The following is a 27,627-nucleotide window of genomic DNA, read 5'->3' as shown; positions in this document are numbered from 1 at the left end:
AGGCGGAGACGAAAGCGAGATGGACGGGCAGCCAGCCAGTGAGCGCGCTCAGCCACCCTAGCAACTGCGGCCAGCCAATGGCTGGGCGGAGCGGGGCTGAGAGCTGTCAGGCATCAGGGGCCGCGGGGCCAGCAGCCCTCCAAGGACTGCGGGGCCAGCGCGGCGCTGGGCTTCTCTGCCGCCGCATCTGAGCTGTCCCGCGGGCTGGGCATGGGCGCAGGCGCCGGTGCGGCACGATGAGCACCGGGGGCAGCCCGGTCCGCGCCTATGATTTCCTGCTCAAGTTCTTGCTGGTGGGCGACAGCGACGTGGGCAAGGGCGAGATCCTGGCGAGCCTGCAGGACGGTGCGGCCGAGTCCCCGTACGGCCACCCCGCGGGTGAGCACCGGGCCGGGAAGGAGTGGGGGTGGAGCGCTCGGGGACCTGGCAGGAGAGGGGCGCAGGTCCGGGAGCGAGGCCGGGGAGGATAGTGGAGGGGGGGGGGGAACGCGCGGGGGCTGAGGAGGAGAGGGGACGCGGGCCCGGGGAGCGGAGCCGAAGAGGGGAGCGAGAGGCCAGGGAGGCCGGGGAGGCGCGAGGTTCCGGAGGGGAGCGCTCGGCGGGCCAGGGGAGCGCTCGGCTGGCCAGGGGAGCGGGGGGCGCAGGGCCTGGGAGGGAAAACGAGGTCGCGGAGGCGCGGGGAGGAGAGGCGGTGGAGCGCGCGGGGACCGGGGAAGAGAGGGGACGCGGACCCGGGGAAAGGGGCGCTGGGCTCAGGGACGTCCAGGCTCTGCCTGGATCCCGCCCGCACTATGCGGGCAGCCCCGGCTGCACCCCCTCCCCAACCCCGGACGTGGGGGACCCAGGCAGCTCATGGGGGTGGGGCTGGGACCGGTGCACGCAGAGCGTGCGGCGGGAGCGAGCGGCTGGATAGGGCGCTGGGGTCCTCCCGATCTGGGGGTGACGGCTAGGCGGAGGCGAGCGTGCCGCCATGCAGCCCGGGTTTGGGGAGAAGGGTTTGCAGGGCTGCTCCGGGGTGCCCCGCAGGGAGGCCGCACTTGTGCGCGACTAGTTTGGAAAGCACGCGTGGAGGGTGCGGCGCTGGCGCGAGGGGACAGGAGCGTGGGATCGGAGCGCAGCGGGTGCAGGCTCCCAGGTGGTGGCTCTGCTCGTGGGTCGGATGGAAGGGGAGGGAGAGAAGGCGCAGAGGACAAGTCTCGAGGCTTCTCCAGGGTGACGTGTAGAGGGGCTCCTTGCGCTGATAGACAGGCCTGGGAGGGCAAGGAACCCAAGTGACCCTAGGGAGCGTGACCTGGGGCGCAGGAAGGGAGGCACCGACAGAGAGTGCAGGAGAGTGGGTCCCAGGGTGAGGGGAGGCCAGAGCCCCCAGAGGGCAGCTGGCAGGGGGTCCCCGAAGTTTGTGGTTTGAGAGCAGCAGCCCCTGAGAGGGGGTGGACATTAGGAGGAAAAGAAGAGGGGTGGATAGGAAAGTGCGTGGGCAGGAACTTGGGCCAGGAGGTGGGAGGACAGCCAGGTGTTCTGCGGTCCCACAGGTCTTTACCCACCACAGGCTGCTTGGATGGTGCAGAATGAGTGGCTGTGTAAGGAGACCTTTGAGCTGTCATCTCAGGGGCGGGAGCCACATTTCCAACACAGACGCTGCTGCTCCTGGGCTTGCAGTCTGGTTCCTGGGGAGCCGAAAAGGGCAGCCCAGGGACTGGAGTCTTAATGTTCAAGCCAGCCTGGGGGTGCTTCCTGTCCTGATCAGGCAGGGTAGGATTGAGAAGACAGTGGGTGGCAAACTGAGTTGGGGAAGGTTTGAGATGGGGGGCATGAGCTGATGGTGAAAACCTGGATCCATCCTCACGCTGCAGTGCACAGTAAGATTCATCCCCAGTCCTATGAAAATGCAGATTCTGATTCTAGAACCATGTTGTCCAAGATGATGCCATTAACCACATGTGTGGCTTTTTACATTTAAAGCACACGTAGTTAAAATGAAATACAACTAAAAGTGTGCATTAGCCACATTTTAAGTGCTGGACAGCCACTTGTGAGACGGCAGAGTTCTGCTGGACAGCGCAGCGCTGGGTTTCAACTGGGGGTGGGAGGTGGGGGCTGTGTCTGTTTCCTTCACGGCTGTGTCCTCTGCGCCTGGGACTCAGTGAATGGATGGGCCAGAGGTGGAGTAACAAAACATTCAGCAAATAAAGCCCTGTGTATGTTTGGGGGAACAGGCTGTGGAACGTTTTCTGTTCTGTAGTAGGTGAACAGTGCAGGGGCAAATAGGAGGAATGTGGACATATATTTATAAAAGGAGGTCCTTCTGGCTGATGTGAACAGAGGCTTGGTGCTTCTGCTTCATTACTTTCATTCTATGTGCTGAACCAAGACTGCTAACAACTAGTTAGCACTTTCTTCTCAAGGTTTTTCCTTGACACAGAGGGAGGATTTAGGCTAAAAAGACACTTTCCACGAAAGGTTTTTTTGTCAGCTTGGCTTGAGACACTGCAGAAAAGACCCGATATGATAGATGTGCCCTATGTGGGTTTTTGGTTTATGGAAAGATTCTTCTTGGATTAAGAAAAGAGATTATGAAAAATTGTAAGAAATTGGAATCATCATCATTATTCTTTTAAAGATACGTTTCACTTTGAAACAATGTGGGTGCTTCTGGCAGGAAAGGTGAGGGCATTTCAGTCTCACAACCCATCCCCCTCTACCCGCCACCTGAGTTTTCGGCCTGTGCTGTTATGTTCACGTTGCCCAGGTTCCTAACACCCAATTCTGTATCGTAGCTACAGTGCCCACAATTGCTCAGTGTTAATTCAACATTTTAGAGAACTCTGTGCTCACCAGTAGTCCTTTTATTTTGCTGTCTGTCTAATTAGCTAATTTCATTTTCAGTCATTTTTCAGGAAGGGCTCGTGAGTATCACCTGAGCATTTTCATGTCTGACGGTGTCTGTCCACTGACTCTATCTTTGAACAGTATCTTGGTTGGGTGTAATAGTCTTAGCTTCTGTTTTCTTTCCCTCAACCCTTTGTAAGCATTGCTCCACAACCCTCTGCCATTGGATGTGGGGAAGCCTGAAGTCAGCTGATTTTTTTTCCCATGTAGGTGATTTGCATTTTCTTCATGAATTTCTGACGGATTCCTTCTTTTTGCTTCATTTCATGAGCTTAACCAGACCATGTCTCAGAGCTGAATGCTTCATTTTGAACTCCTGGTACACTGAGTACTCTTTCTATTTGCAGATTTCTTTTTTAATTTTAGGGAAATTTATTTTATGTCCTTAAAACATCTTCTGTTCCATTTATTGGTGTTTCTATTTCAGGGACACCAGTTATATTAGTTTCCTGTGGCTGCTGGACAAATTGCCACAAACTTAATGTCTTGAAACAACACAAATTTATTCTCTTCCAGTTCTGGGGGTCGGTTGTCAACACAGTCTCATAGGCTAAAATCAAGGTCGGCAGGCCTGCGTTCCTTTCTGGACGTGCTAGGAGTGAGTCTGTTTTCCTGCCTTTTCCAGCTTCTAGAATCCGCCTGTGTCTCTTGGCTTGTGGGTCCTCCCCCACCTTCAGAGCCAGCAGTGGGGGTGGGGGGCCTTTCTCGCATCTCATCATTCTGATGTAGACTCTCTGCCTCCTGCTCCACTTTTAAGAACCCTTGCGATCACACTGGGGCCGCTGGATGATCCAGGATAATCTCTGTCATTTAAGGTCACCTGACTAGCAAACTTTGTTTTTTTTGAATTTTTGAATTTTATTTTATTTATTTTTTTATACAGCAGGTTCTTACTACTTATCTATTTTATACATATTAGTGTATATATGTCAATCTCAATCTCCCAATTCATCCCTGACTAGCAAACTTAATTCCCCTTTACCATGTAACCTAACATATCCACAAATTCTGGGGATTAGGACACAGATCTCTTTGGTGGGCCATTATTCTGCCTACTACACTGATTATTCTTACGTTGGGCTGTTTTTATCTGTCCTTTTTTTTTTTTTTTTTTTTTAAAGACTCCTAGTGTTTTGTTTTTTTAAAAAGAATTTCACTTTTATTTATTTATTTTGGCTGTGTTGGGTCTTCGTTCATCACGGTGCGTGCAGGCTCAGTAGTTGTGGTGCACGGCCTTAGTTGCTCTGCGGCATGTGGGATCTTCCCAGACCAGGGCTCGAACCCGTGTCCCCTGCATTGGCAGGCAGATTCTCAACCACTGCGCCACCAGGGAAGCCCTTTATCTGTCCTCCATTCATGTCTTCTAAGTGCCTTGTTCTTTTTGTCTTTCTCTCTGCATTTCTGTGGTACTCTCAAGGCTTTCCTATTTATTGGTAATTTTTATTTTAGCAAACTGTTTCTAGCTGTTCTAACTTATTTGTTAATTCAGTATTGATGTCCTTTTGGTGTCTAATTTTTCCTTACTTTTACAATTTTCCTTTTTTTCAATTTTTAAAGAATTCTTTAAAAATTCATTTGATTAAAAACTCTCCTTTGAACTCTTATTTTACCAACAGCATGTTTTTATTAGGTTGTTCCATTGCATGAAGTAACTGGGATGAATTTCCTTCTGCTCCTGGGGTCATATTTCCTTTTAAGTTAGGTTCTATCTCTTTTCCCTTCCTTTTTAAACTTTTTATGGAAGTATGATTTACATATAGGTAAGTGTACCTATTGTAATTGCATAGCTCAGTGAATTTTCACAAAGCTAACACGCCCATGCAACCAGCACCCAGGAAGCACAACACCAACAGGCCCCTGGGCCCCCAGCCCTCCCCCAGCCATGACACCCCGCAGCTTCACCGCTGGCCTGGCTTCTGACAACATGGGCCACTTTTGTCTCATTCATTCTGTGTAGAAGTGAGAGCTGTAATGTGACTGCTTCTCTTGCTCCTGTTGTGTGAGACTCTCCTGGGTTGTGTATGGCTGTGGAAGGTTTATGATATCCCTGGTGTGAACGTACTGCGATCTGTTTATTTACCCATCATGCTGGGGTTGGCATTTCTGTGGTTTCCAGTTTCTGGCTGTTGTGATTAGTCCTGGAGTGAACATTCCCACTGTGCGTCTTTAGAGTACAAAAGATGCGTTTCTGTCAGAATAGACCTAAACCTGGGGTGGCTGAGTATTATGGTATGCATATGTTTAACTTAAGAAGATACTCCAAAATTGTTTTCAGTTTACACTCTCACTGCAAAGATCGGGAGTCCTGTTTGCCCACATCCACACCAACATTTGGTTCTTGCTGTTTTGCATTCTAACCATTCTGGAAAGTATAGTGTAGTTGAATTTGCATTTTTCTGATGACTAATGAGATTGAACACCTTTGTCCATTTTTCATTAGGTTGAATTTATTTTACTGGTCAGTAGGAGTGTTTGAAAAATGTATACTGGCTGTGAATCCCTTGTCAGAAATATGTATTGTGAGTATCTACGCTCGTCTGTGTTGCCTTTCACTCCATTAATAGTATTTCTAAGAACAGAAGCCCTTCATTTTAACACAGTCCAAATAAATGATGGGTGTTCCTGGCAGGGACTCTGGGTGTGTTGAGCAAGTCTCTGCCTGTCCCAGGGTGGGGCTGTCCCCTGAGGCTCCACCGTCTTACCTCTGACGTTGGTGGCTGCCATCCCGCTGGGATGAGGGATGGGGGAGGGGTCAAGACACATTCTTTTCCAAGTAGATATGCAGTGGGAGACCCCCTTTCCCGGCATTGCTCTGTCACCCTTGTCGCGGCCCAGGGACCGCACAGCCTCCCACCTGCATGCTTTCTCCTTTGCAGTTGGGTCTGCCCAGTGCTTGCAGGTGGCGCTGCTGCATTTCCCTGTGTCTTGCTCACCCCCAGGCAGATCCGCCTGCACGTATTCTGTGCTCTGACAGAGTCTGGTGAGGCCTGGCTTCTCCAAGCTGGACCTTCTGTTTTCCTCTCAGCCTACTGTTGGAGGGAGGGGCCCTTGGGTTCCTGACCCTGTCCTGTAACCTGAGCTCCGGGAGGAGCAGGAGGGGGAGTGTGGGCTGCGCAGACCCCTTGCCGGGTGGCCCATTGCCCAGGGAGCTGTCCTCCCCTTCCACGGGTGACGTGCACACTCCTGGTCCTGCCGGGCCCCTGCTGGCCCTGGAGCCTCACTTCTGTCCGGTGGGTTGGTGCCCAGTCCCGCCTCCTCTCCCCTCGGAAGTCCTGCTCCAGGCAGAAGTGGAAAGAAGGCGTCATGGATGGACCTAGAGTCTGTCATACAGAGTGAAGTAAGTCAGAAAGAGAAAAACAAATACCGTATGCTAATGCATATATATATGGAATCTAAAAAAAAAGGTACTGGTGAACCTAGTTGCAGGGCAGGAATAAAGATGTAGACATAGAGAATGGACTTGAGGACATGGGGTGGGAGGGGGAAGCTGGGGTGAAGTGAGAGTAGCATCGACGTATATACACTACTGAATGTAAAATAGTTAGCTAGTGGGAAGCAGCAGCATAGCACAGGGAGATCAGCTCGGTACTTTACGATGTAAAAAAGAAAAAAAAAAGAAAGGAAAGAAAGAAGGCCTCAGCAGCTGGTCTCTGCCTTCTGTTAATCCTGGGTCTCCCCTGGGCTCCAGCTGGGGTGTTCCCGGCACCAGGTCCATACCCTTTCCTTCCCTGATTGCTGAGTTTCTACATTTTGCTCATTTCATTAGTGATGGGAGAGGGAAGTGGATCAAACTGACACCAAAGGCTGCAATCTCTCGCCTCCTAGTTTTTTTCCCAGCAGGAGACTCACTGTTTCTCTGACTACTCCCTTTTGGCTATTTCTCCAGCTTCCTTTTCCCAGCAGGAAGATCCCATCTTCCTTTCTCAGTTTCATTTTTTTTTTTTTCTCAGTTTCATTTTTGCCAAGAGATAAAAATAATAACTCCCACTTATTGAGAGTATAGAAGAATCATCTCGTGAGATAGGTTATTTGTCCTTTCTCTTTGCCTTTGACGGTCTTTCCACCAGGAGATTCATGCACTCTCCCGCTGCCTTCTAGATGCTGTAGGCAGCTTAAAGCTACTCTGCCAGTTTCCCTGGGCAACCACTTTAAGATTCAAAACACGATTTATAAAGTCATCACTTTCAAGTTTGAACTGAGAGTCGAGTCGTGTTTTATCCTACTTCTTCTTGGTGTAACTCCTTCACCTCCCTCGGTACCCCTTGTGAGCACTCAATAAATTTAATGCATTGGGTTTTTAAAATTATGTCATAAATACTTCCATGTATTTGAAAATGATAAAATTGCATTTATATCAGATTTTCTCTTTAAAAGCCCTTGAATCAGCCCTACTTCCCCTGTGTCCTGTGGGGTCTCCTTTCTGCGGTGGTGACAGCCCCTTTAGTCTCACCTCTGACCCCTGCAGCCCCCAGCCCAAAGCGAACCTGATTTCAGGTGACAGGCAGGGAGGGACTCAGAACCGGCCAGCCCAGGTTCCTCCCAGACAGAGACTCAGCTACTGGGGCCAGAGGCCCACCCTCCACCCCTTGTGTCCTCTGTCACTGGCACAGGACGCCTGAGTGGCTGCAGGGTGAGCACAGTGGGGAGGCACAGCCTCGAGGTCCTGCCTGGGTCCTGCCAACCACACCTGCTCACTCCTTGCTGGCCCAGGAGCTCAGGTTCGATGTGGCCGGTTGTGTGGGGTGAAGAGAAGCGGCAAGGCATGGGGAAGTGGCTGGTGTGTCACCAAGCATTTGCAGGCTGTGGGTTCACTTCACATTAAGAGATTGTTTTGAACCTTTGTTTCAAACTTTCCAGGCTTCTTTAGCTTAATTGGCTACAAAGAGTGAATTGTGTATAAGCAGAAGCAGAAGAGCTGCAGCACCGGAGGGGTTTGGACCTAAAAATATCCATTATGTAGATTTTGTCAGATCCACAAACAAGGCAATTTAAAGGGGTCCTGATATAAGATAATAGCTTCAGTGACATCTTCAGGGTTTACCTTCTTCAGAAGTGGGCTTGCCTCCTTGGAGGCCTCAACCAAATTCCCCACTTGATCTGGGTTGCCTTCCCCCTCCTTCTCTCCAGGAGAAAGATTCCCTGTCCACCCACCCATTGGCGGGGCCTCCAGGGGCTCCTGAAGCTGGTCTGACTGCACCGCTCTGGCTTAAGATGCCTCCAGCATTTCGTCAGTCTGCTAATATGAACAACTTGTCTTTTTAGGTGGTCTTATTTTTGTCACAGCATGCTTTGCCTTTTGGGGACTTTATAATGGTAATCAATTACATTTCTGAGAATTTGGCCCCGTGGTTTGTATTTTCTCAAGTGTTTTTGGCATTCCAGGTCTTAACCTCTTTTTAACATGTTGCAAAGTCTAGAATCTGGTACCCAGGCCCCTGTCACCTTCAGGCTGCTGTGGGGACTTCTGACTTGAGTGCGACAGACCTGGGATTTTGATTAATGGGGCCTTACAGCGTGACTTGTTTTCTAAGACTTGGCGGGTAGAGAGAGAGATCGGCATGCTTCTAGAATCAAGAGATGGAAAACATCAGGGCCCCCAGTCTTTGAAGGTACCTGTCCTGGCATCTGTGCTGTGCCCGGCAGCCGATCACAGCAGTTCTGGCCCCGGGACTCTGTGCCTGGCTTCTTAATCTTTCTCTGGATGCCGGCCTTTCCCACCCGAAACCACCTGCTGCTGGCCATCTCTTGGGAGATTGTGCCATAGCTGTGCCAAATAGCTTGTGACAAAGCTGTTGGTGGAGAACCACACAGGCCATTTAACTGATCCTGGGGTTTCCTCAGCCAAAGTGACACTCAGGCTGTTTTTCTGTTTATATGAGTTGTGTATTCCTACCTCTTGAAGCTAATAATTAATGAATTACCCTCCCCTAAATGTGACTCAGCTGAGTTTACTCATGAATTTGAATCTTATGTTGACTCGTGACAGGACTGGCATTTTGTTTGATTAAAAATAAAAGCAAAAAAAGTTTACAGAGGTAGAATCATAACTACACATATTAAAGTCTAGTTGACCCTGATACGTAAGGTTAAAAGCTATTATCTTAACAGGAAAAATAAATTGATAAGTGTGAAGAATATTAAATTCTCTCTCAGGTGGAGAAACTCCATCTGGAAGTAAAATCTAGAAGGTAGACCACTGCTGAGTGGCCATGGGCTTAAATAGTGTCCTGTTGGCCTGGTGTCTGAGAGGCAAAAGCCCACATTGTCAGCCCTGCGGGGGCCCTGAGCTTCTGTCTGGAGCACCATCTGGAGCACAGGGCGGTGGGAGAGGGCAGTGGGGGGAGGAGGTATGTTGCTGTTGATGGTGCATCATTTCCTAGGGCTGCTCTCACAACTATCACAAACTGGGGCGGCAGTGGGGGATGGCCTAAGACAACAGAAATGCACACTCTCCCCATCCTGGAGGTCAGAGGTCCGAAATCAAGGTGTCAGCAGGGCTGCACTCCCCCCGCCCCCGCCAAGACTCCCGGGGAAGGTCTGTCCTTGAGCCTTCCAGCTCAGGTGTTGCTGGCACCCTTGCTGTCCCTTGGCTTGTGGCAGCATCACCTCAATCTCTGCTTCTCCCTGTTTGCCTCCAAATCCTTATCAAGACGGTCCTGGATGGGGGGCCACCCTCATTCAGTGTGACCTCAGCTTGATGACATCTGCAAAGACTCTATTTCCACAAAAGTTTCCATTCATAGGTTCCAGGTGGACATGGATTTCGGGGGACACTATTTATTTATTATTTATTTATTTATTTATTTATTTATTTATTTTTGGCTGTGTTGGGTCTTCGGTTCTGTGCAAGGGCTTTCTCTAGTTGCGGCAAGTGGGGGCCACTCTTCATCGCGGTGCGCGGGCCTCTCACCATTGCGGCCTCTTGTTGCGGAGCACAAGCTCCAGACGCGCAGGCTCACTAGTTGTGGCTCACGGGCCTAGTCGCTCCGCGGCATGTGGGATCTTCCCAGGCCAGGGCTCGAACCTGTGTCCCCTGCATTGGCAGGCAGATTCTCAACCACTGCGCCACCAGGGAAGCCCTCGGGGGACACTATGCAACCCAATACAGGTAGTGACACTCCCAATATGGACAGTTTCCTTCTCCTGAGGAAGAGCTGGGACCCAGGCCCCAGTGGGAGCCCCTCTTCTCACAGCCTCAGGCCTGGAACCCCTCGCCCCTGTCGGCTCCTCGCCCCATTGGCTGGGCCCTGGGGCAGGAATGGCACCCCTGCCTTGCAGACCACCCATCTGTCCTCGACTCTGTGGTCTGCCCTTGAGAAGGTCGTGGAGTGGCTCCCACAGCGTGTGGGCTGGCTTCTGCACTCAGCACGAGCCTCTAAGATCCCTCTGTGTTGTGCACAATTTCACCTTTTCTTCCTGCTGAGCGCGTGGACAGACCACAGCGGGCTGTCCAACCACCCCTGGAGGGATGTCTGGGTGCTTCCCAGTCTTCGGCAATCTGTGAGTAAAGCTGATATAAACAGTTGCATACGCGTTTTGTGTGAACTTGGTAAATATCTAGGAGTGGAATTGCTGGGTCATATGACGTGTATGTTTAACTTTATTAGAAGCTGCCAAACCGGGGACTTCCCTGGTGGTCCAGTGGGTAAGACTCTGTGTTCCCAATGCAGGGGGCCCAGGTTCGATACCTGGTCAAGGAACTAGATCCTGCATGCATGCTGCAACTAAAGAAGTCCGCATCCCACAATTAAAGATCCTGCATGCCTCAGCTAAGAGCCATCGCAGCCTAAATAAATAAATAATAAATAAGTATTAAAAAAAAGAAAAAAAAGAAGCTGCCAAACTGTTTCCAAATTGACCCGACCATTTTTCATTCCCACCAGCAGCCTATGAGGGGTACAGTTGTTCTGTGTCCTCACCAGCACTTGGTATTGTCAGTATTTTTTTATTTTGTGTTTCTCAATATTAGCCATTTTAATAGGTGTGCAGTGATCTCTCATTGTAATTTTAATTTGCATTTCCTAACAACTAACGAGGTTGAACATCTTTTCCTGCTCATTTGCCATCTACGTGGTATTCTCTTTGGTGAGTGTCTTTCAACTCTTCTGCCCATTAAAATTTTTTTAAGTTGTTTGTTTTCTTATTATCTAGTCTTGAGGATGTTTAAATATATTCTAGATCCAAGTCCTTTATTAGAAATGTGTTTTGCACATATTTTCTCCCAGTCTGTGGGTTTTCTTTCCATTAAGTATCTTTCAAAGAGCAGATGTTTTTAATTTTGAAGAAGTCCAATTTATCAATTTATTCTTTTATAGACCATGTTTTTGGTGTTGTATATAAGAAATCATTGCCGAACACTTTGCCTAAGGTTACAAAGATTTTCTTTTGTGTTTTCTTAAAGAAGTTTTAGTTTTACATTTATGACTGTGACCCATTTTGAGTTAATTTCTTTTTTATTATTTAGTTATTTATTTATTTAGGCTGCTCTGGGTCTTAGTTGCGGCTTGCGGGATCTTTGCTGCGGCATGTGGGCTCTTAATTGCAGCATGCGAACTCTTAGTTGTGGCACGCATGAGGGATCTAGTTCCCCAACCAGGGATCGAACCTGGGCCCCCTGCATTGGGAGCACGGAGTTTTACCCACTGGACCACCAGGGAAGTCCCTGAGTTAATTTCTTATATAACATGAGGTATGGACTGAGGTTCACTACTTTTGCGTAGGGATGCCCAGCTGTTACAGCACCATTTGTTACAAGTGTATGCTTTCTCTATTGCACTGATTTGTACCTTTGTCAAAAATCACTTGGCCAGGGACTTCCCTGGTGGTCCAGTGGTAAAGAATCCGCCTTCCAATGCAGGGGACGCAGGTTCGATCCCTGGTCAGGGAACTAGGATCCCACATGCCACAGGGCAACTAGGCCCGCACACCACAGCTACTGAGCTCGCGCGCCTCAACTAGAGAGGCTGTGTGCCACAAACTGCAGAGCCCATGCTCTCTAGAACCTGCGCCACAACTACAGAGCCCACCCGCCCTTGAGCCTGCGCACCACAACTAGAGAAGAGAAAAACCGCATGCCACAACTAGGGAGAAGCCCTCACGCTACAACAAAGAGCCCACATACCACAACTAAAGATCCTGCATGCTGCAACGAAGACCCCATGTGCCGCAACTAAGACCCGACACAGCCAAAAATAAATAAATAAATAAATAATAAATAATAAATCTTTAAAAAAACAACAACAAAAATCAATTGGCCATATTTGTGTGGCTTTATTTCTCATCTCAGTTCTGTTCCATTTTTCTGTTGTGTATTTTTATGCCATTATCACACTGTCTTGACTACTTTAAATATGTAGTAAGTCTTGAAATTGGGTAGTGTGAGTCCTCCAACTTTGTTCCTTTTGTTCAAAATTGATTTTTTTTTTAAATTTATTTAATTTATTTATTTATTTTTGGCTGCGTTGGGTCTTCGTTGCTGCGCACGAGCTTTCTCTAGTTGCGGTGAGCGGGGACTACTCTTCGTCATGGTGCGTGGGCTTCTCATTGCAGTGGCTTCTCTTGTTGCGGAGCATGGGCTCTAGGCGCATGGACTTCAGTAGTTGTGGCTTGCGGGCTTAGTTGCTCTGCAGCATGTGGGATCTTCCAGGACCAGGGCTCGAACCCGTGTCCCCTGCACTGGCAGGCGGATTCTTAACCACTGCGCCACCAGGGAAGCCCTCAAAATTGTTTTGACTATTCTAATTCCTTTAACTTTCCATGCAAAATTTAGCTTTGGGAATTCCCTGGCAGTCCAGTGGTTAGGAATCTGTGCTTTCACTGCAGAGGGTGCAGGTTCAATCCCTGGTTGAGCAACTAAGATCCCGCAAGCCACAAGGTGGGCCCAAAATTTTTTTTTAATAAATAAATAATAAAATTTAGCTTTGTCCATTTCTAGCCCCCCCGCCCCAAAAAATCCTGCTAGGGTCTTTGAGACTGAATCTGTGGATCCATTTGGGGAGAACTGCCATCTTAACTATACTGGGTCTATCAATCCATGAACACAGTATTTCTCTCCACTTATTTAGATCTTCTTCGATTTATTTTACTAGTGGTTTATAGCTTTTAGCATACAGATCTTGCATAGGTGTCTGTCTAGCCTCTCACCCTCTCTGACATTTAGTGTCCTGAGACCACAGTTACTGAATATAAAATGAGGTCCCTGCATCTTTCGGGCTAATAGAGAAGGTGGCATGGGCTCTCCAAGCTCAGGGCAGCTCATCCGAAACTGTCCTCCAGAGCATGGACAGGTGGCCTGGTTTGCCGTCCAGCTTTGGGACAGTTGCTCGGCTGGTCGTGATCACAAACAGTGACGAGAGCCTCCGTGTGTGGTTCCAGTGAGGTCCTTTCCTTCCCCTGACACACAGCAGGTGGTCTCAGCCTCTGCTGCTCCCAAGGGATGAAAGTAGGAGATTGAATCAGCAGGGGCTCGGGCTCCTTCTGAAGACATGTGGCACCTCCTTGGTTGGATGTATTCGCACAGGGGTGCTACTGAAAATAAAGCTCTGCTTCCCTGACACAGCTCACCTGGGGGCTGACCACCCAAGTGAGCAGAGCTGCCTGGACTGGAGGTGGTAGATGGCAGAGCCTGCAGGGCCCCCACTGTGGGACAGGCAGGAAAAAGGGGTGCTGATATCAGAAAACTGCACTTTAAAATCAAAGATGCACCCCCACTTTTTTTTTTAATTTGGTTGCGCTGGGTCTTAGTTGTGGCTTGTGGGCTCCTTAGTTGCGGCTCGCCAGCTCCTTTGTTGTGGCATGCGAACTCTTAGTTGCAGCATGTGGGATCTACTTCCCTGACCAGGGATTGAACCTGGGCCCCCTGCATTGGGAGCACAGAGTCTTAACCACTGTGCCACCAGGGAAGTCCCACCACCCTTTTTTTTTTCATGGAGGATGGCAATGCTTTCCCTGGCAGTGTCACCCAGACTGTTGGGCTGTCCAAAGTAGGGCGGGGGGAGGCCCCTCCTGGCCTGACCGCTGAACCCTATTGCTGGCCTTGATCTCGGGTGGCCTCAGCCTGCAACGGCTTGAAGCAGGATTTCGGTTCCCGGCCAGAGATTGAGGTCGGGCGGTGGCAGTGAGAGCCCTGAATCCTGGCCACCAGACCACCAGGGACCAATGGACAGTGACAAGGCCCTGACCCATCGCTGTGTAGAAATGAGTTTCCACATAGAGACGGAAAGTAGTGAGGCAAGTAAAGTGTTCATTAGGAGGAAAAATAGTACGGTACGTGTGGATAGACACACGGGCGGGCTCAGAGAGACAGTTGCGCCGTTGTGGTAGTTTGAATCACTTTTATGGGGCATTTCTTCCAGGTTTCCTTTGGCAATCATCTTGCTTTGCCTGGTTCTGAATCTATATTTGGTTTATCTCAGGGTCCTCGCATGTGTGTGTGCGCATCTCTTAGCCAACATGGATTCTAGCGAAGAGGCCTATGGGTAGTTGACATCACTTACTATGGGGTGGCGCCCCCTCCCTTTTTGACCTCCAAGGAGCCTTTCTGTGCATGTGTAGTCGGGGAGGTCTCCTTGACTTCAAGAATGAGGAATATGTGGTCTTTTATCTCTTATCTGGGCAGGGCCCAGCCTCCTCCATCATCCTGCTTTTATGGAGTTTCTGTCCACAGGGGAGAAACTGTTCAGCCTGGGGCCCATCTATCTCCTGCCTCAGCCTGAGTCCAGGTTCAGGGTGACCTCGAGACCTGGCAGGGGCAGCCCTGCAATTTGAAGGGACTGGGACCCTCTGAGGTGTCGGGGCTCTGGAAAGAGGGGGCTATCATCTGGCCACACCCGAGCGATGGTTAGGGAAGGCTCTGGGTTACTCCCCAGTTTCACTCATGAGGGATGATGTGCCGGGTCCCGCCGGTATCTGGTTGGTGGGGCTTGTCCTTGCTGTGGGATTTCACAGGGTACCTGGACGCAGCAGCTCAGCACGGACACAGGCCGTTAGGGAACAAGGCAGGCATGACAGTGGTCCTGTCCCTGCCAGGGAGGGAGTGGGAGGGTTTAGCCCCCAGAGTGGGGAGTGAGCGGCTCAGGCAGCTAAGAGCTGGGAGCTGTGTGGGTGAGCTGGGGCCGCCAGGCCACGAGGAGCCTGGAAGCACCTGGGTCACACCGCTTTGCTAATTCACAGAGAAAAACCAGGAAGGAGAAACATGCAGGGAACATACTTTCCTTTTCAAAAAGGAGTGGGGTAGATTCTGAAGAGGAGGGGGACTGGTGCTGATTTCAGTAACTGCTCTCTGTGTGGGATTCTCATATGATGAACACACTTCAAATGCCCATTTAAAACATGACTTGCAGGACTTCCCTGGGGGTCCAGTCGTTAAGACTCTGCGCTTCGCACCGCTTCCATCCCTGGTCAGGGAACTAAGATTCCACATGCCACGCAGACAAAAAAAAAAAAAAAAAAAAAAAATGCATGACTCACTTTTAGAACCATTTAGAAACGGGAGGCAGCCCCGCAGGGGCAGGCTCTGGGCCTTGGCCATGGGTGAAGCTTGGGCCTGTACCTCAGCCTTGGGGTCTCCCTGCTTCTCCCATCCTGAGCCCCATTATGCAGCCCTCCTGCCACCTCGGTCCTGCGAGGCACCCCAACATCTCCCAGCAAAGTGCCCTTCTGATTAGGGAAGCCAGGCCAGAGTCAGTCTCTGGATAGGACATATATATATACATTCTTTTGAGGTGAAATTCACATAGTATACAATTAATCACGTTAAAGTGAACAATTCAGTGGTATTTGGTACATTCACGACCCTGTAACTTTCTTATTTCAGAACATTTTTCTCACCCGCCAAATGGAAACCTGGACCCTCCCCCGCCCCTGGCAGCCAGCACCCTGCTTTCTGATACTTTAATTCAACATAAGACACATTCTCAAAAGTCAGGTCCTCATGATGAATATGTTTGTCAATGATACTTAACCAGTATTTACATGTTTGCGTCCTCTTGCTCGAGGAGATAGAATTCGGCAGGTGCTGGATGAGCTGAAATAGATTATTTATACATCACACGGCCTCAAAGTGTAGGGAGTGTCTTGGCATTTGACATTTGCTGTTTTTCAGGCTAAAATTATCTCTCTTCTTGTCTCTGTTGTCCTGACTCACTCAGTGAACATTCCAACAGGCTTTGTTCTAGGAGCTTTTGTGTATTTTTATTTTATTTTGATGGACAGACTTCTTGGTGAATTAGCTCAGTGCAGCGAATGTGCGTTACACCTTTTGACCCTAACACTGACACCAGTACTGTCAAAAACATGAAGTAACAGAGAAGAGGAAATACAGTAAATAGGAACAGAGCAAACACATAACAGGAGGAACATAAAAGAAAACGGTTCAATAAATAAGTGTATGAAAAAAGAGACTCTTCTCCCAATGGGACTTCGAACCTGGCGTGAATGGGTGGAATTTGGGGGCTTCTCTGTGGCAGGTACAGCTGAGACAGAGGGTTTATGTCCTGGGACCCAAAGGCCTGGGGAAGAATGGAGCTTGTGCTGAGTTGAGGCCACTGCTGGCGGCAGGTACCAGACGTGAGCTGTCAGGGAAACTGAGGCACGGGGAGAGGGAGGAAGCCGCTGGTCATCAGGACTGGGATTTGATCCCATGCACCACAGAGCTTCTCCCTGCAGGGTCTTCACAGTGCTACGTGGGGGACCTGTGGGGTCCCCAGGGGGCTAGCCCATCTCCGTTCCCATTTTCCACCCTACAGATCAAATGGGGGGTGGGGGTGGGCAGTGTTTTTTCAAGCTTTATCGCCCACCCCCGGACCTCCCCTGCTCTGCCCTGTCCCCAATTCAAAGGAGGTGCCTTCCATGGGAGTGCACAGCTGAACAGATGGAGGGAAGTAGGCCGGGTTGCAGCTCTAAAGGATACTAACACTGATGGAGACCGAGTGGGCCTGGGTCTCCAAAGCACACGCGGCTCTGGGAGGATGCCTCAGGGTCCCGGGCGTCAGGATCAGTGTGCCGAGGGCAGGTGACCCGGCAGGGCTGTCCTGGTGGGAACAACCACCAGAGTCAGTTCAGTTTGGGTCCTGAATGTTAATAGTTAGATCATTATCATTGAGTTAGATTTTCTTTTATTTTTATTTTTTGGCCGTACTACGCGGCTTGCACAATCTTAGTTCCCTGACCAGGGATTGAACCCACGCCCTCGGCAGTGAAAGGGCGGAGCCCTAACCACTGGACCACCAGGGAATTCCTGTAGATTTTCTTTTAAATACATGTTCACTATTAGTGAAATTCTGGGGTGTGGGAGGCATTGTGCTCTGCTTTGGGAAGATGTTAAAATATATCTTCCGCAGCTTTTCCAGGATTTGTGTGTCAGGTTTCCTCTGTCCCTCTCTCCAGTCACTGTGCTACATGGGTTTTCTGTCAGGGCATTTTTTGGTGCAAACAAAAAAGTCAACTCAAAGAAGCTTAAGCAAAAAGGAGTTTGTGGCCTTACGTAACCGACAGGTTGAGGGGTGGGCCTGGTTTCAGGCTAGATCCTGAGGATGAGCCATTCTGGACTCTCTCCACTGTTCCTTCTCCCCAGAGCTGCTCCCCACGTACGCCCCATCCCTGATTCTTCTGTGCGAAGGTTAATTTCCACCTGGGGAGGAAGCATGTGTATCGTGGATGTTCATTAATTTATGGAGAACTGTAGATGTGATCAATAGTTTCAATTTGTTTAGATATCATTATCTTAGTAGGAGTAGGTGATACACAGTGTGAAAGGCAAGAAACTATCACTTTATAAGTTACATAAAGTGTAATCAAAACTGCCAAAAAATGGAGAAACTATTTTTAAGTAGACAGTCCTAAAACATAATCATTCCTAAAGAGTTCACCTAAAAGCTCTTATCTCGTTTACATTTAATTTGCTTGAAAGTTTCATCACATCAGGTTATTTTTCTTGTTGACAAATTTTGTGACAGGAATTATACGATCTTATTTGATTTCTGGTAAACCTACATACAAAGTAGTATATACTTAATGTTGATGACTTTAAAGGTATGTCTATATTGGGACTTCCCTGGTGGTCCAGTGGCTAAGATTTTGCACTTCCACTGCAGTGGGGCGAGTTCAGTCCCTTGTCGGGGACCTAAGATCCCGCATGTCGCGTGGCGTGGCCAAAAAAAAAAAAAAAGATATGTCTTTATAATTAAACCAATAAACTCAAACTTGTTTTCATTCATTAAAAATTAACCCTAGATCATGTGATCCTGAAGTTCATTTGGGTTCATTTCTTTTATATTTGAGTATTTGTATAAGTGCTTATTATCCTTTAAGCCAATTAAATAGAGCTCTTTTATAAATTAATTTTGGCAATGCCACACGTCTACAACACACACATTTACAGATACATACAGACACACAGACACAAACAGAGACCCCAGTTCCCATTCCAGAGTTTCAGCCATGAATCAGGTACAATAATGTAAAACACGTAAGTTACAAAAGATGTTGGATTCAAATTGGGTTTCTTGCAGATGGAACAAATCAAGGTCACCTGTTTAGATGGCTAAATCCTTTTTACTAATATTTATGGAAAAGACATTTAAGATGTGTATTGCCCTTGACAAATCAAGTTCCAAATTACCTATCCCTCTTTTGTTTTTTCCTTTGGATAAGAGTTATCTTCCTGAGGGACTTACCTGGTGGTCCAGTGGTAAAAAATCTGCCTTCCAATGCAGGGGAAACAGGTTCAATCCCTGGTCGGCAAACTAAGATCTCACATGATGTGGGGCAACTAAGCCCACACGCCACAACTAGAGAGAGAGAAGCCCACGCCACAACGAAGAGCCTGTGCACCGCAGCGAGATCCCACCTGCCCCAGTGAAGATCCCACGTGCCGCAACTAAGACCCAATGCAGCCAAAAACAAATTAAATTAAATTAATATTAAAAAAAAAACAAAAGAGTTACTTTCCTGAAATCTGCATTAAAGAAGATGGCCTGGATAAGAGCTCCAGGAGAAGACTGGATAGAACATTTGTATCTCAAAGGCAGAGGAGGAAAAACGCAAGTTCTCCTGGGAGGATTTTCTTTCTTCCCTTAAAGCCAGATTTTTTTTTTACTTAAGATAAATAGGGTAGATTATGGGAGTGGTAAAAGGATTGGTGGGCCTTGGGCTGTTTCTGGAGCCACACCTTTGGTCCTGTAAACACTAGAGTTCTAAAACAAGGACAGCTGTTTTTAATTCCTCAGATAATTGGGTGGCCACCTAAAGGATATCAAAGTACCGACATACTCATCCACCTATGTGGGAATGTTTTTCTTTCCTTCATTTAGCTTAGAGGAGAAGGCCAAAAAAAATTTTTTTTTCCTATCAGGCTCTGAATATCAGCTATGGTCACAGGTGTAGACAGACCTGTGGCCTCCCATCTTGGTAATCCATTTACAAAACCTTTTGAGGATCTTCCCTGGGTTTAAGAAATTCTTTCACTATGGCCCTCAGTTCAACCTTTGACCCCAAGAGGCTCACCTATAACCTCAGGTGGTCCCATTTCTAAAGATAACCATTTAGGGACTTCCCTGGTGGCACAGTGGTTAAGAATCTGCCTGCCAATGCAGGGGACATGGGTTTGAGCCCTGGTCCGGGAAGATCCCACATGCCGCGGAGCAACTAAGCTCGTGTGCCACAACTACTGAAGCCTGCGTGCCTAGAGCCCGTGCTCCGCAGCAAGAGAAGCCACTGCAATGAGAAGCCCACGCACCGCGACAAAGAGTAGCCCCAGCTTGCCACAACTAGAGAAAGCCCGCGCCCAGCAACAAAGACCCAATGCAGCCAAAAAATACATAAATGAATAAAAATTTAAAAAAGAAAAAAAAAGGAGGATGGAATAGTAGTAATGGCAGTTTTATAGTCTTTTATTGTAGGTACCTTTTATATGATCAATCTTTCATTAGCCTTCTACAACAAATCCTTAAATGAGGCTATTTTGGAATTTTGAAGCCTTTTGGGGCTTTTGCATACCAATTAAAATAGGTACAATAGTTTAAGATGAGAGCTTTCCAATTTAGGAGTCTTTCCAATTCAAAGGATCCGAGAAGCTAGCCCTACAAATATTTAGGAGTCTTTCCAATTCAAAGGATCCAAGAAGATAGCCCTACAAATAATTTCTGCTGCTAATCCAATTTTAGAAAAAAGAAAAGCTCTTACCACTCTTGTTTCCAGTAGACCCTGTGGGCAGGGGTCCAGGAGATTGACTGACATGGTAAGAAATTACCCTCTGCTGGCTTCTTCTGACTGTTCATGGAAAAATCAGTTTGGAATACCAAAAAAGAATCCAGCTTGGTCATTTCAGGGCGGGATTTCCTTTTTTTGGGGGGGGGGGGGTTTCCTTTGATTCCCAGTTAGGTAAGCACTTGCAAGCATCAGCTCTATATAAACCCAGCTGGTATCACCATAGGTGGCTGTCCATTCAGGAGCTGTTTGACCTTTGAAGCACAATTTCCCATTATCAACTTGGTTGCCTAATTCAGAGAAAAGATATGATCTGAACAACTTTCTGAGGACAGTATGGTTGTGGGTGCTACTTCTGAGTCAAGCTCTCCAAGGAATTACGCTAGGGTCGGTTCGGCTCTTTCACATGTCTTGGTTTCTCCCTCTGACAGTCTAAAACTGCTGTGGGTGCTTGGAGCACTAGGTGATCAGCCTTTATCTCCTGCGTCCCTGGAAGAGCAGCATTTACTTAATTGTTGTAGTGGGATCTGCTGTAGTACTGCTACACATCTGGAAGATTGATCCCCAGATACTTCCACTAGGTTCTCAGTCACCTGAGGACACCTTGTGGCCGGAAGGAGCAGGTGTTCCTTGTTCTTGAGGCTGAGCAAGCTGTCTCTTGTTTCACTGGCAAACCATTTGCTCAGACCATATATCAACTTGTTTTTTTTTTTGTTTTGTTTGTTTTTAATTTAAGCCACATTTAACGAAACTCCAGCCACCTATGTTTCCCGGGGCCTCCTGCCTAGATCCCCCTAGGACCCTGCCAAGGAAATGCATTGGTGCCCCTTAAGACTCCAAGTCTTAAGTACAAAAAAGCTTGAATAAAATTTGTAGGATCATCACTTAAATAATGAGATCTGGCTATCAGGAGAACTCACCGGAACACCTGAGGAGTTCCAACAAGCAGGTGGGGCTCAAAGGGCTAGTACTGAGCACCAGTTTAGAGTAGACCCCAGGTATCCTCTGGTGGGCGTCTCTGATATCCTGCCGACTACGCCATGCATATTGATGAAAAAATTAATCAATAGTTGGTCTAAGAAAGGAATGGAAAATTTTATTTGCACCAACCTGAGGATTATAACCTGGGAGACAGTCTTTCAGAAAGCTCTGAAAACTGTCAGAGGTCAAAGTACAGTTATAGACGTTTTTGAGACAAAAGGATATACATCAAATGACATATTGATAGTTTATACCATCCAGGTCTGCTCCTCCAAAGCAAAACTGGGTCATCATGACCCCTTACAACATTAGGAAGGAAGGTTATCTCCTGAGGAGTTATCAAGTGCTGAGCAGGTCATCCTGACGGTTTACAAAATTAAGAAGGAATGTTGTCTCCTAAGGAGGTCTGGTCAATGCAGATGCACACACAATACACATTAAAAGGGAGCGAGGAGGCCCGTAAGGGCAGAAAAACTTATTATGTTTAAGTTTTTCTTGTCTTGCCATAAAACATGAATTTTATTTCATCACCCCTGTGCACATACGTACACACGTTTTGTCTTTGCATAGCTGAGATAATACTTCATACCTAATTTCATATTCTACACGTTTTTACTTTACATTCTTAGTGTGATAACTTGGGGGAAACTATCTCCGTGTTTTAGCCCTGAGTCCAGCGGAGACAAGGGTGTGTGAGTGGGCTGCCCACAGCCACTCGGCAAACCCGGGGCCAGCAGGCCATGCGTGGAGCCAGCTGCTGAACGGTGCAGGGGGCTCCTGCTTGCCCACCCTTTGGGCAGTGGCGGGGGCCTGGGCGCTGAGCTGGAGGCAGTGGTGGTGAGGGAGGAGTGGAGGGAGGTTGGAGGCCCCGCTCCACAGAGCAAGTGGGCAAGGCCGGTGGGCGAGGGGAGGGTCTGAGCAGGGCCCAGCCCAGCCGTCTCTGTGAGCCCTGGATCTGCACTGGCGGGAAGTCCTTTCTCCCCCAACGTGAGAGAGTTTATCTGCACCTTTTACCTGAGCCTAACTGCGGAAGTGCGTTGCATTAAGCCACCCTGACCCTCTTTCACAGGCATCGACTACAAGACCACCACCATCCTGCTGGACGGCCGGCGGGTGAAGCTGCAGCTCTGGTGAGTCAGGGGTCCTGCCCGGCCCCTGAGCACAGGGCGGGTCTGTCCAGGCCCTCGGGGGCTCTGGTACCACCTGTGGGAATATCCACTGCTTCAGCCCCAGCCTGACCCAGTGCCCCCCGAGGGAGATGAGATCTGTGTGGGCCTTGGAGCCTGTCCAGAGCATGTGGACGTGCTTCTGCTTCTGCCTCTCTAGTGCCCAGAGGGGCTGTGTGTCGTGACCAAGATCAACAGGACGGAGGGTGGAGGGTGGGAGGGCAAGAGGTCAGGGTGTCGCCTAGCTCTGGACTGGGTCTCTTTCTTGGTCCCCACTCCAGGCAGCCCTGGCTCTGAGACTCTGGTCACACCCCTGCCCCTCCAGTTCTGGGGGTGGGGGACTAGGGTTTTCCTGCTGTGACTAATCCCTGCGTTGCCCCCAACCCATGTGGCTTTCCTGACCACTGTCACTAGCCCCTGTGTCATCCCCTCTCCTGGACCACCTGCATGGTCACTTGCATGGTTCCCTTCTCCCGCCTGCCCATGCCAGACCTCTCCCCAAGCCACAAGTGTCTGCAGTGGCCGGGAGCCCCTTCTCCCACCCTCATCTGCCCCTAATCAGGAGCAGTCAGCCCCCAAGTCTGGGCCAGGAAGCCTCTCTCCACGATGTCCCCTCAATGACCCTGTCCCTTCCCACTGCTGACTCTCAAGTCTCTTTTCCCTTCCTCCCTCCCGGGAGACCTCCTGAGGGCTCCCCTCTCAACCCAAACTTGTACAGGACTCAGAAAACTGTTGTAACAGCTGCTCCTTTTTCCTCGGCGTCTAAAACGAGGCCCCCTTGCCTGATCCTGGTGGTCCATCTTAGTAAATTCCCCCACACAGGGCAGAGTCGATCCCAGAAGTGCTATTCTTCTTTATCCTAGTTAATGCACCCCCGGGTCACTTCCTTGTATTGATGAACATAGGGATGCATCCACAGGGCTGACTTCACGTGACCTTCTATTTTTATTTATTTATTTTTTTGGCTGTGCCACATGGCTTGCAGGATCTTAGTTCCCTGACCAGGGACTGAAGCCACGCCCTTGGCAGTGAAAGCTAGGAGTCCTAACCACTGGACTGGCCAGGGGATTCCCATGATCTTTTAGAGTTAATTGGAAGTGGAGTGACCCCACCAAATCCTTTGGCCTATTTCTCCCCCAGTGTAGACTCACATTCCTTACTACACAGCTTTATCTCCAAATTAAACAACTTTTTAAAAACTTAGACTTATTGAAATGTCAGAATTATTATGTTGAAACCCATCACTATTTTCTCTAGTTGACTTTTTAAATAATTAGAAAAGAGAATGAGCCCAAAAGGACATCCCAATGTCCAGATCTCTCCAGGGATAAAGTGCCCAATGTCTTGTTGGGGGCTCGGACTTTCTGTGGGATGGCCACCAACTGACAACTGTAAAATGCATTTGCTCTGGCTCCCAAGTTCAAAAACCTTGTTGTCGGGAAGCAGTGATTTCTTCTTACAGACCTCCAACATCTTTTCCAGGGATACGTCGGGTCAGGGAAGATTTTGTACCATATTCCGCTCCTACTCTCGGGGCGCACAGGTAAGACCCCTGAACCGGGAGGTCAAACTGACTTTGTTTTTTTTTTTTTTTAAATTAATTTATTTATTTTGGCTGCTCTGGCTCTTAGTTGCAGCACATGGGCTTCTTAGGTGTGGCATGCAGGCTTCTTAGTTGCAGCATGCGGGCTCTTAGTTGGGGCATGCATGTGGGATCTAGTTCCCTGACCAGGGATCGAACCCGGGGCCCTGCATTGGGAGCACGGAGTTTTACCCACTGGACCACCAGGGAAGTCCCTCAAACTGACTTTGAATAATGACTTTTGGAATGTTCTTTAATGGATACTTGGAGGACAAGGCAATTAGCTCACATACAAGTTGATGCCAGAGTCTAAAAGTGTGCCATGGACTGTTTGGTGGCTCCCAAGCCCTCAGCATCAGGGATGTGTGTGTGCATGTGTTACATTTGTATGTACGTGTGCATGAGCAGTGTGTAGGCACGTGTATCTACACGTGTGTGTACATAAATATGCAGGCATGTGGGCTGTGTGTGCGCCGTGTTCATGTGCGTGTGTGTCTGTACGTATGTGAGAGCCCTCTGTCCAGGTGGGTGGGCTCTGCAGTACCCCCGCATTCCGTGTCCCTGGACCAGCTCATGAATGTGGGGAATTGAATTCCAGTCCCCAACTCACATTCACATTTGAGGGTTTATCAATGAGCTTATGAAATATCACTGGAAGTGATCATATAACTGCTACATTTGGCAGACAAATCAAAATAATATGTTTTGTGTTAACATAAGTAAACTGGCTATTTAGCTGGTTGTGAGTGTGTGCCTGAGTGGCTTGCATGCCAGCCAGACTGTCCACAAGTGACTGTGCCTCCCCCAGGGTGTGATCCTGGTCTATGACATCGCAAACCGCTGGTCCTTTGATGGCATCGACCGGTGGATTAAGGAGATCAATGAGGTATGGCATGGCCAGGGCTCCGTCCATGTGGCCCTGTGAGGGGGGGAGGGCTGGGGCGGCCAGGGCACAAGGCTCCAGCCACAGGGAGGAGGACGCATCACCTCCCAGCACAGGATCGGGCCCTGCATGCAGTCAGGTAGGTTGACAGCTGGTGACCAGGCTGCTGCCTGCTGGCACCCTGACCGGCCCAGCTGCCAGTGGAGACGTGGAGTGGTCAGTCCCACCCACTGTGTGAGTGTCCTGGCGTGGCCGTAACAACTCACCACAAACTGTGTGGCTGAAAACAACAGAAACGTATTCTCTCAGTTTTGGAGGTCAGAGTCCAAAAGCGAGGTGTTGGCAGGGCCGCGATCCCTCCAAACACTCGAGAGGAGGATCCTTCCTGCCTCCTTCTTCCGGTGTTGCCGACAGTCCCTGGTCCTTGGCCTGTGGACGTGTCACTCTGTCTCTGCTCTACCATCACGTGGCTTCCTCCCTGTGTGTCCTATGTCCTCTCCGCTCCTTATAAGGACACAGTGACTGGATTTAGGGCCCACCCCAAGATCTCATCTTAATTAATTACATCTGCATAGACCCTATTTCCAAAAAAGGACACATTCTGAGGTTCTGGGTGGACACCATTCACCCCGGGACACCCATGGTACCAACAACAAAGCCTGCACGGGACCCACTTTCCTTGCCCTTCTGTCACCCTTTAGCACGCCCCGGGGGTCCCTAAAATCCTGGTGGGGAACCGCCTGCACCTGGCCTTCAAGCGGCAGGTCCCCACGGAACAGGCCCAGGCCTATGCGGAGCGCCTGGGTGTGACATTCTTCGAGGTCAGCCCGCTGTGCAATTTCAACATCACTGAGTCCTTTATGGAGCTGGCCAGGATCGTGCTGCTGCGGCATGGGATGGACCGGCTCTGGAAGCCAAGCAAGGGTAGGTGTCCGTCCAGCCCACCCTGCAGCCCCGCCAGCGCTCAGCCTCCCAGGACCCATTCCCCGGGCCACTGTCTCCATTCTCCTAAATCAGGGCTTCTGCCCCTCAGCACTAGTGCCATTTTGGATGGAGTGTCCTCTGGTGGGGGCATTGTGTGTGCTGTGGGTGAGCTGCATCCCTGGTCTCCCTGCCCCCATTTGTGAAAACCACAAATATCTCCAGACTTTGCCGAATGTCCTGGGGAGTCAAAATCGCCCCCAGTTGAGAAGCACTGTTCTGAACGTTATTTGTTAGGACCTTGATTCCAAAAGGAGCCAAAGCCCTGGGTCGTGTTTCTTCTGTCTGATCCTCCAGGGGTTGAGGGGTGTCCCGACTGCATCACGGGTGAGATGCCGTTCCTCCTCCCAGCAGGCCCCTGGGAGCCCCTCTCTATCTGAGCAGGGACCCTGACTCACAGAACGAACGACGTAGGCGAAACATAAATGACAGCATTTGCTTTTCTGGTGTGTTCTCCAATACGTGTTTATAAAGCTGATAACACACGTTTTTGGTGTCAGCTACTCAGTTGGGGAAGCACGTCTCCTGAAGCCCTTGGTCTCCGACCCCAAAAGTTGGTCACGTTAGTCCTGAGGAGACCTCACTGGCCATCGCTGGGTAGTCCACTCACCTCTCAGACCTAGAGGGAGAGATGGTGGGGGTCTCAAGTTTGGGGACAAACTGTATTTAAGGTGATGAAAGCAGGACCATCCATCTCCAATCACTGCACGTGGGCACAGGGTGGGACATCTTGCCCCAGAGTCCCAGAGGGGAGGGCGGACAGGTGTGTGGCTGCCCCTGAGTTGGCCCCGTGCCCAGGACAACACAAGTGAAACAGGTTTTCTTTTCTTTCCCAAGTACTGAGCTTGCAGGAGCTGTGCTGCCGGGCAGTGGTGTCCTGCACGCCCGTGCACCTGGTGGACAGGCTGCCGCTGCCCACGGCCCTCAGGAGCCACCTCAAGTCCTTCTCGATGGCCAGCGGCCTGAATGCCAGGGTGATGCACGGCCGCCCCTGTTCCCTCACCACCAGCTCCGGCCACAAGAGGACCAGCCTCCGAAAAGCGAAGGCCACCCACCTTCCCCAGAGCCCCCCAAGACACTGCACCAGAAACAGCTGCAAAGTCTCCTGAGGAGGGCGCGAGGCAGAGGAGTGGCACGGGTGGGAGGCAGGAGGCCGCTCTGGATGCAGACACCCGCCAATGTCACGGTGACCACGCAGCCCTGAGCAATGAAACTGCGGCCGGTACCCCGCTTACCTGACATGTCTGCGTGGACAGGCGTGGGGCTCTTGTTTCAGACATGTGTTTATAAAGGGACGCCCTTCTCTCGGTAACATGGAATTTTGAATGCTACTTAGATCATGATTGCAGTGCAATTTTTTTCTTAAAATAACTGCTTTTTATAAGAATGGTGACATGCGTGTGATGAGTATAAATTCTAGAGAATGAAAAGCAAGGATAGAGAGAGAAATTAGAGTCTTTGACATTACGCAGGGCCTTTTTGTAAACCTCCTTTTTAATGTCAAAGCACTAATTTATAAAACGCCACAGATAAGTTAGAGTTTAGGCACAACAGATCTGTCCAGCTTGTGTATGAAACGGATTTGATCAAGTTTTTGCTATGTTATTTACTACGTTTTGGGATTAATAAGTGATTTATATGCATATTTTTCCGTAAATCTACATTTTTTTGTACAAGATGTTCCATGAATTATGAAGCTAAGGGAAGAAAATGCCAAAGATATCTCTAGTTACAGCGAACATAGCACAGCACGGTTACACCAGGTCCAGATCGGCAAGAAAATGTCACTCAAAGCCTGAAGTTTCAGCTAAGAGTGAAGTGAACACTGTTGTTTAAGAAAATGTTTCTCAACAATAAAAAGTATACTTGCTTCTTGGTAGAATTGTTGGCTGCTTCTTTCGAATTTTCCATTCGAAAGAATGGAAAATTGTATTTCCATT

At 49.2% G+C, this 27,627-nt stretch overlaps 1 protein-coding gene across 2 annotated transcripts; it reads left to right on the top strand.

The window, feature by feature from the left end:
* On the top strand, positions 1 to 27,563 carry RAB40B (RAB40B, member RAS oncogene family). Of its 2 annotated transcripts, XM_082442157.1 has the most exons (7): positions 1 to 378; positions 22,145 to 22,205; positions 23,724 to 23,784; positions 24,632 to 24,709; positions 25,408 to 25,630; positions 26,359 to 26,407; positions 26,525 to 27,563. In XM_082442157.1, the coding sequence occupies exons 1-7, from the start codon at positions 237 to 239 to the stop codon at positions 26,889 to 26,891; spliced, it is 981 nt and encodes a 326-aa protein (XP_082298283.1). In that variant the 5' UTR covers positions 1 to 236; the 3' UTR covers positions 26,892 to 27,563. The 2 variants fall into 2 exon arrangements, with proteins under 2 accessions (XP_082298283.1, XP_082298284.1); XM_082442158.1 differs by lacking the exon at positions 26,359 to 26,407 and having other exon boundaries at positions 4 to 378.
* The last annotated feature ends 64 nt before the right edge of the window (positions 27,564 to 27,627 follow it).

Source organism: Balaenoptera physalus (assembly GCF_965194825.1).
Source record: "Balaenoptera physalus genome assembly, chromosome: 20".
Lineage (NCBI taxonomy): Eukaryota > Metazoa > Chordata > Mammalia > Artiodactyla > Balaenopteridae > Balaenoptera > Balaenoptera physalus.
Note: the sequence above shows the minus strand (reverse complement) of the source record. Positions and strands in the feature narration are given on the sequence as shown.